Raw genomic sequence first — 17,679 nt, 5'->3', positions numbered from 1 at the left:
GAAGAAAAGAGTCATGAAAATGTGACCTAAGTGAGGTATAGTTGTGGTCCATCCATCCATCCATATAATGTGCATCATCATTGATTCCCCTCAACAAATCCTTACATCATCTCTGAATGCATCCACAAAATATCTGTAACAACATTCAATCAATGCAAGATCATCTTTCCAAAGTTGGTCAAAACAAAGTCTGAACTTCAAATGTTAAGACCATGGAAACCAATGCCAAAAGTTCACCTTGTAGATTGCTCCATTACTTGTTCCTTTCAAAAAACCAGATAATAAACCATACACCTCCAACAATCTTACTTTGTTTTACATTTTCAAAGAAAATGCAAGTTATACATCAAACAACATGTGACCAAAACTTAATGTATTTCTAAATTCAATCTCTTCGAAGTTCCACGGGATTTTGTTAGTTTCTTTTTTCTTATAATTCTTTTATTTTGTTTCTGTATGAAAGATTAAACTTTTTGAATTTCTTTATAATTCTCCATTGAATTATGAGATTTTAATCAATAAATTTAATTACCAGTAAGCAAGAGGATCTCGGAATCCCATTTTCTATCTTTTCTAACAAATACAAACTTTACCATAAGTAACTGATGTACTAAGCAAAAACCTAATGTTTACCTTACAAAATCTTATGCAAAACATCAAAAAAAACCTTTTGTGTTGGACTTAAATTAGTAACACTGTAAATTGAAATTTCTGGTAAAATTATACTGCTTTGTAAAATGTATGAGTATTATATCAAATATGATAAAGATGATCAGAAAGATAATACAAAACAGTTAATCCAGTTTTACAACACTACTAATCAAATGATCAATTTGTGGTGCATTCAATAGAAATCCAATTTGTTTGTAAAGGAAATGAAATCACAAAGCAGTATATATATATATATATATATATAAAAACTAACACATAATCTGAGAAAAAAAAAGAACTTGCAGAAAGTGAAACCTGCACCATAAAATCATGCATAGAGGTGGTGTACAAATCGCCAGAGGAAAAAAAAGTGTGCAGCAACAACATATTTTGTTTTTGATCTTGTTTAATTTTGTTTTGATTTTTTGAATTTTTTTTATTTAGGTTAAAAACAAAATGGGCTGAGCCCAAAAATTTTATGTTTTCTTAAAGAACGAAAATATAAATAAATGATAAAAATCTAAAAAAATGGTATTTTATAATTTATATAAAAAAGAAAACAATTTTAAAGATTTATGTTTTTTTATTTTTAATTTAATTTAATTTATTTTTTAAACTTTATTTTTCCGGACGAAAATGAGTGTTACTAGAGTTATAATGTTTAAAATATTTTGAACTTATAAATTGAAATGTTTAAAAGTAATATTCAAAAGTATATCAAATTGTTTGAAACTGAAAAATTATTAAAAAACTTAAACTATTTTGTGTTTTTATTTTTCAGGTTAAAAGCTTAGAGTCATGTTTATCTCTGTTGCTCTTATAATTATTAAGTTTTATTAACTAGAAGTAAAAAGTAAATATTAATTAACTTTTTAAGTTTCTTATAGACTTAAACAATATATAAAAAAAAAGATAACAAATATCTCATCCAATTAAAGAAAAAAATTGACAGTAACTCAATTTAAAACTATAATCTTTTTATATTTAATAAAGAAAATATTTAATTAATACAAAATTGTTAAAATTTAATAAAATAAATAAGTGAAAATTCTAATCCTAACCCAATTTCTCCTACTTGAACACAAAAATTGAATTTGTCTTGATTCTAAAAATTGGATAATAAACAAAATTAAAAAAATAGTGAAAACAAATATATAATTAAACAAGAAAGTTTTAATTTGAATGCTTCTGCAGTGCTGACATTGCAAAAGTGGGGCAAAATAAAATCAAAACTTGTCCCAAAATCATAATCCACCTTCAAAACCCAAACTTCAACCTCTTGTTTCAATTTTATCCAACACTTCTCATTTCAATCTCATCCTTCTTCAAAACCCAAATTCCATCTTCTTCTTTCATCCTCTGCAACCCAATGGCAACCACGCCTTCTCTCACTGCCCCTTTCTCAAACGCTGTCGGACTCTGTCACCGGACAAAGCATGCCCCTTTCTCAGCTTCTCTCTGTGAGTCTTTCTCCCCATTCATTTTCATTTGGGTCCTCTCCAGATTCGTCAAAATTGCAACTTTTTCCCTTTTCTGCCAGTCTCTTGTTTTTTTTTGTCATTTTTGGGTTCTGGGGTTTCAATTAGTTTGTCTAAATTGTTCTGCTCTTTTGCTTACTTTTTAATTTTCATGAGGGTTGTCTATTTGTGGTTTTTGGGTTGTTGGGTAGGGGATCTTATTTGTATTGATGTGGATGAAGTCCCCCTTTTTTTGTTTCATTTTGTTTAGAGTGAAACTATCTTCAAATTATGACAATGAACTGGAGGTTTATTTTGATGTGAGTTGTTGAGAGTTTGGTGGGGTTTCTATCCACAGAGTTGTCTTTTAAATCAAAATGCAGTTAAGGCTTGATTGAAAAATTTACCTTCTTGATTGAGAATATGTTTACTAGATGATAGAGTGATGAACTTGAACATTATAAGAGTGAGAATTGGGTTATGTAAGGGGAATGCATGTTTGCTTTTGATTCACAAAATTATCCACAATAGTTACTCATAGTTGGCTGTTGTGAAATAGGTAAACTAAGTTCCAGCTCTCATATAGTTGATGTAAAGATATTATCTCGGTGTGGTTGTCGGAAAGTTGGACATGGCCAAAGATGTTTCCGATTATATGCCTTATTTGGAGGGAAGAAAGACAATAATGGAAAAAGTGATGATGCTCCTTCTAAGGTTAGTGTTTCGTGCAGTCAATGTCATGTTTATACTGATGGGATCACATATTTTCTTCGGTATCCATGTTTCTCCTTTGATTACTTATTTCATTCACATGCAAGAGAATGGTCATCGAACATAATTGTTATGCTATTTGAAATTTTTATTTGAACTAAGCATTATGATCATTACAGTCACACCATTTTGATGCTGTGTCCACACACATTACTCTCTAACAAGAGGTGGTATTTGTAAAATGTAGAAATACTTCTGTTTAGGATACTTCTTACACAAACATGCTCCTTGTATAAGAAATAAGGAATCCAAGTCTAAGGGTCACCTTAATAGTACCTACTAGCAACTACAGAAGCCCCTAAACAACTGTCTATCTTGGTTAACTTCCATGCTTTGTATTTTTAAATGTATTAGATACTAAGTACATTGGTTATAACACGAATTTTTAGATGTATTGGATATTTATAGTTGACAAATTACATTTTATTGTGGAATTGTTCTAGGCAGGAATTCTTGGAAACATGCAAAATCTTTTTGAGACTGTGAAGAAGGCACAAATGGTTGTCCAAGTTGAAGCAGTGCGGGTGCAGAAAGAACTTGCAGCGTATGGCTCTCTTATTATACAGTTTTAGCTTTGCTTGTTTTCTTTTTATAAACAAGCGTTTGTTCTATTATGCAGAGCAGAGTTTGATGGTTACTGTGAGGGTGAGTTAGTGAAGGTATGATTTTTGTTCTCTCTCTCCTCCCCTTTGCCCTCTTTGTGTTTGTCTATCTGTCTCTTTCTTGAAGTTTGTAACCTTTTTATGTTTTTCCCAGCAGAATAATTTATTCTTTGATTCTCCCTTTATGTTTTTTTACTGTCAGAAAGCTTTACCAACTAGAATCTAACTAAAGAAGTGCTAATGGAATTAGCTAACATAGCTGCACTAAAGAAATGATGAATTGTGTTTAGACCAAAACGGATCTATCGAATTTCGTGTGTTGTTATAGAATATATTCAGCTATCCTATTTTAAACTAATAACATCGATATGAAATCAATCTAACTTGTTACATGTGTAGTTAATCCCTTGGTAACTTAGTGAATATATCTACCAGTTGATCACCCTAGGCACAAATTTCTCTCTAACAAAGTGACAATCAACTTCAATATAGATGAGGTTTTTCATGGAACAATGTCATTCATTATTTGTACCAAATGTAATTTTAATAACTGCTATGTTTTTCTATCCTTATTCATGATCATGATTTTTGCATTAAATTATCAATATTGATGTATTAATTTGTAAGTATAATTATCTTTTGTTACTTACTTTTGATTATGTATAATTTTAGGTGACACTGTCGGGGAACCAGCAACCTGTAAGAACCGAAATTACTGAGGCAGCTATGGATTTGGGAGCTGAAGTAAGTAAATAATTCAAGTGATGTTGTGTTTATATATTCTATTTTCTGTTATATCAATATCGGAGGATAATGGATTAAATACTAGATCCTTTCATTATTATAGTTTCTTTCTTTTCATTCATGTTAATTGTGAAGAACAATGCTTTGGTTTGGACCTTTTTACTAAAATCATAAAAATTCTCATTTTCTATATATGAAAAGAAAATGCATTGAACTTGTCAAAACAAACTCTTGCATTTCAACTTTTGGAAATGTTAAATGAACTAGTTCTGTAGAAGTTGGAAGTGCATTGGTTGGTTTTAACTAAGGAAGAAGTTCAAGTCATTTTATCTTTTAATGTTTTGGGTATGCATTTGTGAAGAAACTTTTCTGAATAGGACCCTAGTTTTATTTACAAAAAAATGTGGTCTTTAATGCCAATAATAAAACTATTATTCATTATTAAACACCTGTGGATTGCAGAAACTCTCGCTTTTAATCACTGAGGCATACAAGGATGCACACCAGAAGAGTGTCCTGGTAAAAATCCTTATCTTTATGAGGAAGAAAAGAACAAATTTTCATTTGCATTTGTGGTTATTGAATTGAAAGAGAATGTTATTGCTTATGTTTGTAGGCTATGAAGGAAAGGATGAATGATCTTGCACAGAGCTTAGGAATGCCACCAGGTCTTAGTGAAGGATTGAAGTGATTTATACTTTTAATTCTATTCAATTTTGCAACTATGCCTGTGGATTTGTACTCTTGGTTATTCAGAAAGAAATGTAATCCTAGAATTATTTGAAATCTGAGTTTCTGATCTGGTTGACATGAATAGTAGTTTTGTTAGCTTCAATAGCCAAGCATCAAATTATTGTGATACCTTCTCTAGAATGCTAACTATTCATAAAGAACAATAGTTTGAATTACAGATAAACCTCTCTTCTATGAATTCTATCTGAAATTTCTTCCATCCAAAGGCCTTCATTTTCATGCAGAGAGAATTAGGGAAATGAGCATATTAAAAAACATATTGAAATAGTCAATAAACCATCAAACTTTTCTGTTGGACTTTGGTTAATCTAACACAGTAAATTGAAATTTCTGGTAAAATAGTACATGAGATTGCTTTGTAAAATGTATGAGTATTATATCAAATATGATGAAGATGATCAGAAAGATAATACAAAGCAATTCATCCAGTTTTACAACACTACTAATCAAATGATCAAGCACAATTTTGACAATGGTGGTAGGAAGTGAATTAATTAAGTCCATGAATGAACCAAGTTGGCAAGTGCTGTTGTGGAGGATCCAAAGTCTGAAACAGCAGCCAAAGCCATGTGTTTGAGCTTCACACTTCTCTCTCTGATCTCCTTACACTCCATCACTTCTCTCACTCTCTTCTCCACTTCCTCCCCACTCACTAACCCATCTTCTTCCCTCTCATTCACAGCAACAGCCACCTTCATCTCCCCCACCATCACCTCCCTGTTCACATGCTGCTCTGCATACAGTGGCCATGCAACCATTGGCACCCCCGCCACCACCCCTTCCAACACCGAGTTCCACCCGCAGTGACTCACAAACCCACCCACCGAGTCACGACTCAGCACCTCCACCTGTGGGGCCCAGGCTTTCACCACCATGCCTCGTTCCTTGGTCCTCTCCAGGAACCCATTTGGCAACACTGAAGCCAAGTCGAATTCATCACCTGGCTTTGCTAACTCCTGACCCTGCTTTGCTCCATCTTCTTCCAATGGCTTTTTCACAACCCACAAGAACCTCTTCCCACTCCTCTCTAACCCTTTCGCTATCTCTCCCAACTGTGACACTGAGAACGACCCTCGGCTTCCGAAACACAGATACACCACGCTTCTACTTGGTTGCTCATCTAGCCATCTCAGACATTCTTTGCTCTCTGTTCCTGCTGCTCCTTCTGCACAAACCAAAACAATGCTAAATCAATCAAATTCACGTAATTTACTAATACGTTAAAGCATTTCTTAGGAACTGAAATATGAGTTTTTTAAGGTAGAAATGAAAAAACTAAGCAATATATAAGAAAACACTTCATAAAGCTAGAGTCTTAAAGTTTTGGTTACAGATGGGGTAATAATTTCTTATATGGGTTTTTACCAATGAATCTTCGCTTAAATCCTTTGATTGACATTAACATGGCGATGAAAGTGTAAGAGAAGTTCCAAAAAAGTAGGAACTTTAACATGAGATTTTTAAAAAATATTTTAATTAAGATCCTTCAAAAATTAATAAAAGAGTCGACAATAGCATTGAAAAAGTAAAAGAAGAGTCAACCATGGCATTCGGAGACCAAAACGTAAGAACAAAACTAATTTGTATTGAATGTTGAGAAAGAAGAAAGAATCTGAAAGAAAGTAGAAAAATTATTATTAAAAAAAACATCTTTTAGCGGAAGAAAGAACCACGAGACGAAACCTGATTGTTGGGGTTCTGCTATGAGTGGTCCGATATAGTAAACGTGAGATCCACGTTCGGCGTTTGGAGTACACGCGCCATCCGCGACGGCGTTAACCGCCAGAGGCTCGAGCTCTGGGAAGGAGTTCACTATAATCCCACGCGCCTTGGGAAGGTGCGTGCAGAAGTAGAGCATGTCCCAGTAGGCAGGGTCGCCCCTGTCTAAGACGGGCTCCGGCATGTTCACCGCCTTCAGAGGCGCGTTGCCCGGCACGCGCAGTTCCACGCCGACCATATCCTTAAACGACTCGCTCCTCTCTTCGTGGAGTTTCGGAAAGTACGAGAAGAGCGCGAGAACGGCGGCGCCGGAAGTGAAGAAGTAGTAGACCGGGATTCCCATGGACGAAGCTGATTCCATGGCGGAAGTGCAGAAGAGATCGATGATGAAGGCTTTGACGGCGGTGGTTTTGGAGATTTGGGAGAGGTAGGTGGCGACGTTGGAAGCATTTGCTTTGATGAAGGCAAAGGCCCTGGCGGCGCGGCTGACGGTGGTTGGGGCGGCGGCGAGTGGGATGTGGGGGAAGCGGAGGAAGGAGATAGAGGGATGGGCGGCGGTGATGCGGCGGATGTAGGCGTCGATGGTGGGGTGGTCGTGGTGGCCGGTGGTGAGGAGGATGGTGACGGAGAAACGGTGCGTTTGGATGAGCTTGGCAAGCTCAACCATGGCAACAATGTGGCCTATTCCTGGTGATGGGAACATCACAATTCTATCTTTTTCCATTTTCGTTGATTCGGTTGCTCAGATCTTTGTGATACCATGTGACACTCTTGCCAAGGTGCTGCATTTATATTAGTGTTCTTTATGGGGAAAAAAGAAGAAGAAAAATATTTTGTATTTAGTTCTAGATTTTATGTAATTATGGAGTCTTGGAATGCTTGACTTCAACTATGAATTGAAGTCTTAAATGTAAAAGTAGATAAATTGAATAAGATGTAAGTGATAAACAATTATATATAGGAAAGATTAAATGTGATGTTAAATTCCTTTGATTTAGGTAAAGATCTCCTTATTCTTCTTTTGATATTAGAGTATGATTTATTTTTAATTTTGTGTGGAGTAGGATTTGGCTTCCTACTCACCTTTATCTATGAATACAAACACACACATAAATGGTGTTTTTGCAAATGTGTGTTTTTGCAAATTTTGGGATATTTTAAAAATTGAAGTTTTCATTGGTCATAATTTTTTATGTCGACAAGAATGTGAGTTTAGATATGTATGGAGTTTTTATTGTTCTTAGAACTTTCAAATCAGACTTCAGTTTGTTTATGAAATAAATTGAAGAATGAACTCATGTGAATAAGGTATCTCGTCACATCTTGTTGAGTGTGTTATTTAATAATTTGTTCAATGTATATTGCTCTTATAAGGAAACAAAAGATATTTGAGATACTATACTCTTATTCTTAAATATATTATCAAAGACGTTCTTAGACAAAAGGTTCGTGATCAGAAACTATTATCGCCGGAAGATAATTGAAGACAAGGACATTAGATTCAGATAAACGAATGCTTGACTTGGACTATGAATTGAAGTCTCACATGTAAAAGTATGTGATATTAAATTATTTTGATTTAGGTAAAGATATCTTTATTCTTCTTTTCTTGAATTTTCAAATAACTGATATTCTAGTTGATTGAAGACAAAAATATCAACATTTACAAGTTGTTTGCTTGAAGATATTAAAGCAAATAACATAATCTTGTCTGATGAATTCGTTTCAAATTATTGATTGAAAAAATTTCACAATATTAGACGTAATACAAATAACAATTGAAGCGGAGACACAACACAACCAATGTCACTGTTAGATTTAATCACTCGTGTTATCATTGAAGATACTTATCATTAAAGATATCAATAAAAAGGAATGTATAAAACTAAAACATTTAAGATAAATATGATAGAAGACAAACCAACCTAAAAAAAGTATGAGAAAAAACCTAATCACAAAAAAAAAATAATAATAAAAATTCTCGCTCCAATAAAACTAACTTCACCTTCAAGAAAAGAGACATTGTGTTTTCAGGATAATATTTTATTTTATTTTTTTCTCAACTTCCTAAGATAAATATACCATTATTGTTTCAAAGATGAAAAAATGTGTTTACTCTAAAACTACCAAATACATATCTGCAAAAGAAAATGTGTTTATCTCCTACACAAATGCGGGCGAAATCATGAATAAGAGATTTATCTTGAAGATTCCAAGAAAACTCATATAAAAAAAAAATGTTCTTTATGTGCTATATGTGATCTCAAATATTAAAAGTATATTTTGTAGCAACTAGAAACTCATATTTAAATGGAAAAGGAAGATTTATAAAAAGAGCCACCGTCACCAATAAATGCGCAACACTTCCACGACTTTCTTCTACAGTGTTCTCTGATTTATTTTCTTATACAATTACACATATACCTCATTTATTAGGATGAAAAATATCGAAAAGTAAAAAAAATTAATTATTAGGGTTCAGAAGGGTCTAGAAAGATTAAAAGGGTTAGTTCAAAAGCGAGGGATTTGGTTCTCACTTCTACGCGTTGGTTTTATAAATACAATAAAAAAAATTGTCTAAGAAAATGACTTTAAAACATTAAAATAATTAAAAATTTAAACTAACCAAATAAATTATAGTGTACTAACATATTATAGTATATATTCCAAGTATATAAAAATAGCATATTATTTTAAAATTTTCATACTAGTATACACAATCAAATTATAAAAAAGTTTAAATTGAATTTCAAAACATAAAGAATATAAAAGATAGAAAAAAAGTTAAAAGTGCAAGCGGAAGTAAAACTAATTAAAAGAATAAGTTGTAGTCATGGAAGCTAAATTTTTAGATGATTTCAAAAAAAAAATTATTTGATTATAATTTTTTTTTTTCAGAATATTGTTGATGTATATTATATAAATTTTATCTTAATTTATAATTGAATTATATGTTATATATATTATTTTGACTTTGGTATTAAAAATGAAGTAAAACCATTTATATGAAAAAAAGGAAAAGAAGAGAAAATTATTCCAAAAAATAATTAAGAGGTAAAATCATTTAATATTTATCTTGTATTTTACTTTTATAACATATTTTAACTAATTTTGTTAATTTTATTATGAATCATATCCTACTATTAAATTTATGTCAGAAATCATAATATCTTTAGTATGAAGTGGTCACGTTAATATACTTATACATTCATCCAATGTTTTTGAACTCTTTTTATGAATCTTAAATCTCTAATTAACTACTTCAAACATGATAAATAGTGTTTGAATTGCAGGTTATAGTGACTATTAGTAATTTAACCACTCATCAATTATCTTTTTTTTCCAAATGAGTGACTCATTTTAGTGTCTCTTTTATTTACCTTCTTATGTTATTAATTTAAATACTAAGACACATAATTTTTTCTTTTCTTAATTGACCTAAAAGACAAAAAATACTTCGTGTTTTTTTATTAATCTCAAACTCTATTCATTTAAATAATAAATCTATGCTTGCATTTTAAGCATGATTTTAAGATTTTATTTAAAAAATAATTTTAATAACTGAAAATTTATTTTTAAAATCTACTATTATAAATTACAACTTCCTCGTCAAAATCCATAAGTATAAATTGTAATGAAAATGATTTTAACACGACGGCGTTTATAGTACCTGATTCTTGTGGTTCCGCGATCACGGGACCGATACAGTAAACACGAGGTGCACTTTCCGCGTCTGGAAAGCACGCGCCGTCTGCTACGGCCTGCACCGCCACAGGCTCCAGCTCCGCGAACGTGTTCACAATAATCCCACGGGCCTTCGAGAGGCGCGTGCAGAAGTCCAGCACGTGCCAGTACGCAGGGTCCTCCCTCTCCAACATGGGTTCCGGCAACTTCACCGCCTTCAGGGGCGCGTTGCCCGGCACGCGCAGTTCCACCCCGACCATATCCTTAAACGACACGCTCCCACTTTCGTGGAGCTTCGGAAAGTACGAGAAGAGCGCGAGAACGGTGGCGCCGGAAGTGAAGAAGTAGTAGAGTGGGATTCCCAGTGAAGAAGCTGCTTCCATTGCGGAGGAGCAAAAGAAGTCGATTATGAAGGCTTTTAGGGTGGTGGTTTTGGAGATTTGGGAGAGGGTGGTGGTTACATTATGGGTGTTGCTGTTCATAAAGTTCATGAGTTTGGCGACGAAGCTGACGGTGGTGGTGGAGGTGGGAGGTGGGGTGGGGGGGAGGTGGAGGAAGGAGATGGAAGGGTGAGAGGTGGAGATGTGGTGGATGTAAGCATTGATGGTGGGGTGATCAAGGAAGCCATTGGTGAGGAGGATGATGATGGAGTAATGGTGAGTTTGGAGAATGAAGATGGCAAGTTCAACCATGGAAACAATGTGGCCTCTTCCTAGGGCAGGATACAACACTAGTGTTTCTTCTTTCATTTTTCTTCTTTCTTTTTGGTTTGGTTGGATTTGGTGTGTCAAACCTAATTTGTAGCTGCTGAATTCTTTCTTTTGGTTTTGGTTTTGTTCATGTGCTTTAATTATATATATCTTTAAGGTTGATTAGGTTAATTTGGTTGAACTGAGAGAGAGGATATTAATTAATATAGTTACGGTACTATATAACTTACTAGTCGACTTAATGGGCAATTTAAATATTTTTTTTTAATCTATTAAAAAATTGTTTAAGGACAAAATCGTGATGGAGTACTGATCTCCAAAGCGAACAATACTTCTCGAATGTGGTAATTGACCCTAACGATGCTATCTTTCGAACTTGAGATCAGAACAATAATGTCGTATGTGAGAATCGTAAATTCGTTCCCTTAACCCTCGATTGAAGCTATTGTTCCAGTATGATCAATATATAGTCTCACGTCGCTTAAGAGTCGAGATCAATAACTGTTTGTAATTTGTTTTCAATGAATTGATGAAATAAAACTTTAAATTAAATCAATTTCACATGTAGAATGATTCATTTTAATTATTTACACACTATAATCACCTAAATGATTAAAGTTTAAATAAGAAAACGAAAACTAATTTCAAGTTATAATAAATAAAGAAAAACCCTAGTTAAATATTAGTGGGTAATTAACATTGATTTGTAAGGCATAGTTGTGGAAAAATATGATTAAGTGCATATCTTGCTGATTGCAGAATATATAGTTAGATCGTAGTTGGAATAATTCATAATACTTTTTCATTAAAAAACATTTGTATGGGATATGGCTACCCCCACTAACATTGAGTGAATACGTACATGTTTTAAAACATCATAAATTATACATAAATTAGGTTAAACAGAGAATCTAAGGAGGCAATTATTTAATATATAGTTGACCTCGTGCTTTATAAGATATTATGAATTTCAATTAAAAAAAATATATATTTAAGAGTATATTAAGAAATATTGGCATTCCTTATTTATATGGTATCGTGTGGGGAAGAAGGTTTAATTATCTCCCACATGTTTGTTTCAAATTTTTTTTAATTTATTTTTATGTTTGATTACAATGATTTAAAATGAATTTTGTGTGCACACACAAAATCATTGCTAAAGAAATTTGGAACCTGTGCACTGATTCTTGACATTAATTCATACCTAATTAAGGTGCAAAATCCACAAGGATTAGAAAAATTTAAACATATATCATTGATTGTGAGTTGTATAAGATATTAAAGATTAGCCCATAGAATGAATCAAGTGCTACATAAAATTATAGATCAATCACAATATGCATTTTTAGATGTTAGATATGCTTAGCATTTTGATTCTATATTTTGTATAATTTGTAATTTTTTTAAACTTTTAATTATTTCTTTCACCTCTATATTTTTATAAATTTTCATGTTTTAATTATCTAAAAAAAAATATTTTTCAGTTTAAATTTTTATTATTTTGAAAAGACATTGTGAAATTGGGATGATAGGTATGATGTCCACAGGAAAGTAGTTATTTAAAATTGTTACTAAATGTAATTTAATAGTTTTTAAAACTAAAAGTTAAATAAAGTTACAAAGAATTTAAATATTAAAGAAGCATTATTACATAAAAATATATAGAAATTAAATTATGGATTATTAAAAACTAAAATAAAAATAAGATTCAAAATGTAAATTTTGTAAAATATAAGAAACAAAATTACAATAGAAGTGTAGATTCTATTATTCTTCTTGAAAGTGTAAGGTCACTCTCTTTCCAATGGAGAAAAACAGATAGACCAACCATCTAAAATTAAATGAAAAAAACATATTGGTTACTAATATTCCCAACTCCAAATAGGCCTCAAATACAACATACGTCTTCGTGAGTATCATTTTCAACAATGCTCCAATGCTTCGCAACCAAATCTTTTTACTAAATTCTTTCATCAGACTCTCAGATCAAATATTATCTGTACTGGTAGGCACCGGACGAACGCACGTGGCCGACCGGCCTTATACACTAAATGGAAACGAACGCACGTGGCCGACCGGCCTTATACACTAAATGGAAACGAACGCACGTGGCCGACCGGCCGTGTACACAATAAATGTAAGGGCATTTATGTGACAGGCTAAGGTGGTTAAGATACACCTCCGAAGAATAAGGAATATGCGTTTAGAGAAGATATGTTCCCCGGGTATTCCGGAGCACGACTGACAAGACATATCCATAACCACCCTGAGCCCAAGGGATAGAAAGCCCATTAGACAATCCTATAAATACTGTGCTCAAGCCAGAGAAAGGTACGTTTTCATTCACTTACGAAACTGCGCTTAGAATCTCATACTTACTTGAGCGTCGGAGTGCCTTCGCAGGTACCCTCCCCCGCCCGACCGAAGTTGATAGCACGAAGGGACGACCGACCAAAGGAGACAGCAAGAAAGGACAGTCGACCAGAGGAGAAGAAGGTCAACACGTCAGCAATTGCACCACGTCAACCGACCGTGCCTGGGCCCCACCTCTCCACTCAGGTACAATTGGCGCCCACCGTGGGGCCGAGGCAAATCTTCAATTTTTGAAGCTATAATGGTTGCGACAAGAAACAACAACGACGCTATGGCAGAACAGATGACTATGATTCAAATCCTCCAAGCTCAGATGGAGGAACTGCGACAAAAGGGGATGGAAGACCATCGTCAACATGAAGAAGATAGACGCCTCCAAGAAGAAGATAGACGCCGCCAAGAAGAAGAAATCGCCTTATTAAGAGAGCAGAATGCACGACTCCAACAACAGGTCGATAATCCCGAACGAGAAGGCCAATCCCATATGGCCGACCGAACCGCCTCTCGCATACCTACACCTGCCAATACCAATCCTGCTTCCAGAGCTGAAACAGTCGAAAGAAAGTCAAGGAAAAGGGGTCATCCTTTTACAGACGAAATTATCACCACTCCACTTCCTGACAAATGGAGAGGCCTCGTCATTAAACTCTATGACGGCTCGACCGACCCGGACGAACACTTAAATGTCTACAAGACGCAAATGACTTTGTATACCACAGATAACAATGTGTGGTGTAAAGTATTTCCCACGTCGCTCCAGGGAGAACCTCTTACCTGGTTCACAGAGCTGCCTCCAAACTCCATTAACGATTTTGACACCCTAGCCGCAAAATTCTCCACTCAATATGCCACTAGCCGACCGCATCACATGTCCTCCATGTCTCTCCTAGCGGTACAACAAGAAAAAGGTGAATCTCTTAGAACCTTTCTAGATAGGTTCAACAAAGCATGCATGAACATCCGAGGGCTCAAACAAGAGGTTGCATTGCACCATTTGGTCTCGGCCATCCGGCCGAGCCGTTTTACTGAAAGTCTCATCAAGAAGCCGCCTCAAGACATGGAAGACCTTCGAACTCGAGCAACCAAATTCATGCAAATCGAGGAACACATTGATTACCACCAACGGTTCAAAACCGTCGGATCCGGAGTCCTCAAAGACCAAACCCCGAGCAAAGAAAGAGAAGTCGCGATCGAACGAACTGTCCGAACCACTCCAAGGTCCGACCGGAATAGGGGAGGCCGAATCCCCAGGTTTAACAGTTACACCCCTTTAACTGTGCCGAGGGGACGAGCCCTAGATGAAGCACTACAAACGGACCTAATCCCGACATTGAAGCAGTATCAAACACCATCGAATGCAGATACTGCTAAGCGTTGTCAATACCATCAGAATTTCGGTCACACGACCGAAGGATGTCAAGCTTTGAAGGATAAAATTGAAGAACTCATCCAAGCTGGCCATTTACGGCAGTTCGTCAAGAGGACAAGGAGTTCAAGATCCCCACCACGGAATACTGACCGTCCTTCCAGTGGTGTCGACCGGTCGTACCGTAACGATTACAAACGCCACACTGACCGTAGCCAGACTTCGCGAAAACGCAGCGAAAGCCCCGTTCGGCGTACACGCCCCCGTAGCACAAGTCCCGACCGAAACGCCCGACCTCGCCAACGAATCCGCGAAGTCATCAACATGATTGCTGGACCCGTTAACTTGGGCGAACCGAACCACGAAACAAATTATATAGCTGGAGGATTTGCCGGTGGCGGGTGCTCAAATTCCGCCCGAAAGAAACATCTTCGTGACATCCAGTCCGCTCATGCTACCACGAGGAGGCGTCCACATATACCTCCGATTACTTTCACTGACGAAGACTTTACAGCCATAGATCCAGCCCAGGACGACCCCATGGTCATCACTGTAGAAATTGACAAGTTCGCAATTGCCAAGACTTTGGTAGATCAGGGTAGCTCGGTCGACATACTGTATTGGGACATTTTCAAGAAAATGCACATCCCAGAAGCACATATTCAGCCCTATAACGAACAAATTGTAGGGTTCTCAGGTGAACGGGTCGATACTAAGGGGTACATAGACTTGTACACAACCTTTGGTGAGGAAGACGGCCCCCATAAAACAATAAACGTACGATACCTCCTGGTTAACGCACAAACTTCCTACAACATCCTGCTCGGTCGTCCGTCCATTAACAGATTAAAAGCCATTGTGTCCACTCCACACTTAGCCATGAAATTCCCCTCGGCTAACCACGACATTGCAACCATCCATGTCGATCAAAAAACCGCTAGGGAATGCTATGTAGCAAGTTTGAAAAGTGAGCCAACTCGACGACTCTATACAACCAATACGGACGACCGAGTCCCGCAAAAACGAGGACGTTCCCCCACACGGCGTTCCGGACGACACATGTCCCGTCGTCAAATGATAGCCCTTGTTGACCTCGACCCTCGCATGGACGATCCCCGTATGGAAGCAGGAGAAGACTTGCATCCATTCCCGCTTCGCGATGATCGCCACACTACGCACATCGGTACTTCGCTGAAACCGGACGACCGAATGGCCGTCGGGACGACACTTGTTAAAAATTCCGATCTTTTCGCCTGGACAGCCGCTGATATGCCTGGCGTAGACCCACAGGTTATCACTCACCGATTATCACTGTATAGAGAAGCTAAACCAATAGCTCAAAAGAAAAGACATATAGGCGAGGAACGACGTCAAGCCGCACGTGAGGAAGCCGACAAATTGTTACAGGCTGGATTCATTCGGAAGGCCCATTACACCACATGGCTAGCCAACGTGGTTATGGTGAAGAAAGCGAACGGAAAATCCTATAAATACTGTGCTCAAGCCAGAGAAAGGTACGTTTTCATTCACTTACGAAACTGCGCTTAGAATCTCATACTTACTTGAGCGTCGGAGTGCCTTCGCAGGTACCCTCCCCCGCCCGACCGAAGTTGATAGCACGAAGGGACGACCGACCAAAGGAGACAGCAAGAAAGGACAATCGACCAGAGGAGAAGAAGATCAACACGTCAGCAATTACACCACGCCAACCGACCGTGCCTGGGCCCCATCTCTCCACTCAGGTACATTATCGATATGAAATATATGTCCCAGGTAATCTTCGGATTATTGTATTTTTGGGAATCGTTACCAATAAGTTTCTTAAACGGAAGTTTGTTTTGTTGGAGGTATTGCACCTCAATATATTTTGATGACTTTAAAATAAATAAATTTTACAAAATTGAAAATATATTAGATTCAAATTTTGTAAAATTTATTTATTTTAAAGTCATCGAATATACTAAGTTGCAATCCCTCCAACAAAGCAAACTTCAGCTTGATAAACATTTTGGTAACGATTACTCAAAGACCACCTGGGACATATACTTCACACCGATAATATTGGATCTGAAAGCTTGGTGGAAGGACTTCGGTAAAAAGATTTGGTTGCGAAACATGACAAACCTGATAAGAAATTAACCGAAACGGAAAGTTGTTGAACTGATGCGAATTCCTGTCATACATTTAAACAAGTAAAAGGAATTATTGATGAATGCCTCCAAAAAAGTGAGTAACAGAACAAATCCATTAAAATGTAGGAAACAAAAGCAGTGATGTGGAAGATTGAAAAAAGAAAAAAGAGTTGATAGAGAAGGTATACCTATTTCATGAAGCATGGTGTAGCCATTTGAGAAGCAACCATAAGGGTAACAGTTTAAATATGAACATGGGAGGCACCATGAAAAGTTTGAGAGACTGAAGAAAAAGAAGTTGAGATGTGTTCCAAAGGAGAGGGAAGAGGATGATTTAATAGAAGATGGTAAATGGGGTTGTTCAAATAGTAATTATGCATAAATGCTGAACCACCCAACATTGTACTTTGTTGCAGGCCATTTCAAATACCATCAATGTATATAAAAAATGTACTTAGAATTGCTACTGCATTTGTTCATATTTTTTTGGAGTTTCTGTTGAAATTTCTGAACATTGTTTTAAATTCTTCTAATTCATTAAGTAAGTTTCAATTACTCTAGTACTAATTTCCTTGTCACTAATTCGATGGAAGTTGATCACAAAATTTATACTAAATGATTAGTCACATAATTTAGATCTACTTAAATTGGATTTGATGGTCATTAATTTATAGGGCTTATGTTAAGAGTCTATGATACTTAATTTGAAAGAGTGGA

At 35.8% G+C, this 17,679-nt stretch overlaps 2 protein-coding genes and 1 long non-coding RNA gene across 4 annotated transcripts; 1 reads left to right on the top strand and 2 right to left on the bottom strand.

Moving 5' to 3' along the window:
* The first annotated feature begins 1,832 nt into the window (after window positions 1-1,832).
* On the top strand, window positions 1,833-5,011 carry LOC137834615 (nucleoid-associated protein At4g30620, chloroplastic). Its single transcript, XM_068642691.2, has 7 exons — window positions 1,833-2,111; window positions 2,668-2,822; window positions 3,323-3,423; window positions 3,499-3,538; window positions 4,154-4,225; window positions 4,688-4,744; window positions 4,842-5,011. Exons 1-7 carry the CDS (start codon window positions 2,021-2,023, stop codon window positions 4,914-4,916), a joined length of 591 nt encoding a protein of 196 aa, XP_068498792.2. The 5' UTR covers window positions 1,833-2,020; the 3' UTR covers window positions 4,917-5,011.
* A 270-nt stretch (window positions 5,012-5,281) lies between these two features.
* Window positions 5,282-11,198, bottom strand: LOC137834614 (UDP-glycosyltransferase 88F5). Of its 2 annotated transcripts, none has more exons than XM_068642689.2 (2): window positions 10,368-11,198; window positions 5,282-6,143 (listed from the first exon to the last, which is right to left on the bottom strand). In XM_068642689.2, exons 1-2 carry the CDS (start codon window positions 11,128-11,130, stop codon window positions 5,473-5,475), a joined length of 1,434 nt encoding a protein of 477 aa, XP_068498790.1. In that variant the 5' UTR covers window positions 11,131-11,198; the 3' UTR covers window positions 5,282-5,472. The 2 variants fall into 2 exon arrangements, with proteins under 2 accessions (XP_068498790.1, XP_068498791.1); XM_068642690.2 differs by lacking the exon at window positions 10,368-11,198 and adding an exon at window positions 6,662-7,590.
* A 1,537-nt stretch (window positions 11,199-12,735) lies between these two features.
* On the bottom strand, window positions 12,736-17,274 carry LOC137836182 (uncharacterized). The gene is made up of 2 exons (XR_011085200.2): window positions 17,151-17,274; window positions 12,736-17,003 (listed from the first exon to the last, which is right to left on the bottom strand). It is a non-coding gene; the product is annotated as an uncharacterized LOC137836182 (long non-coding RNA).
* Between the last annotated feature and the right edge of the window lie 405 nt (window positions 17,275-17,679).

Source organism: Phaseolus vulgaris, chromosome 5 (assembly GCF_051622355.1).
Source record: "Phaseolus vulgaris cultivar YP4 chromosome 5, ASM5162235v1, whole genome shotgun sequence".
NCBI lineage: Eukaryota > Viridiplantae > Streptophyta > Magnoliopsida > Fabales > Fabaceae > Phaseolus > Phaseolus vulgaris.
Note: the sequence above shows the minus strand (reverse complement) of the source record. Positions and strands in the feature narration are given on the sequence as shown.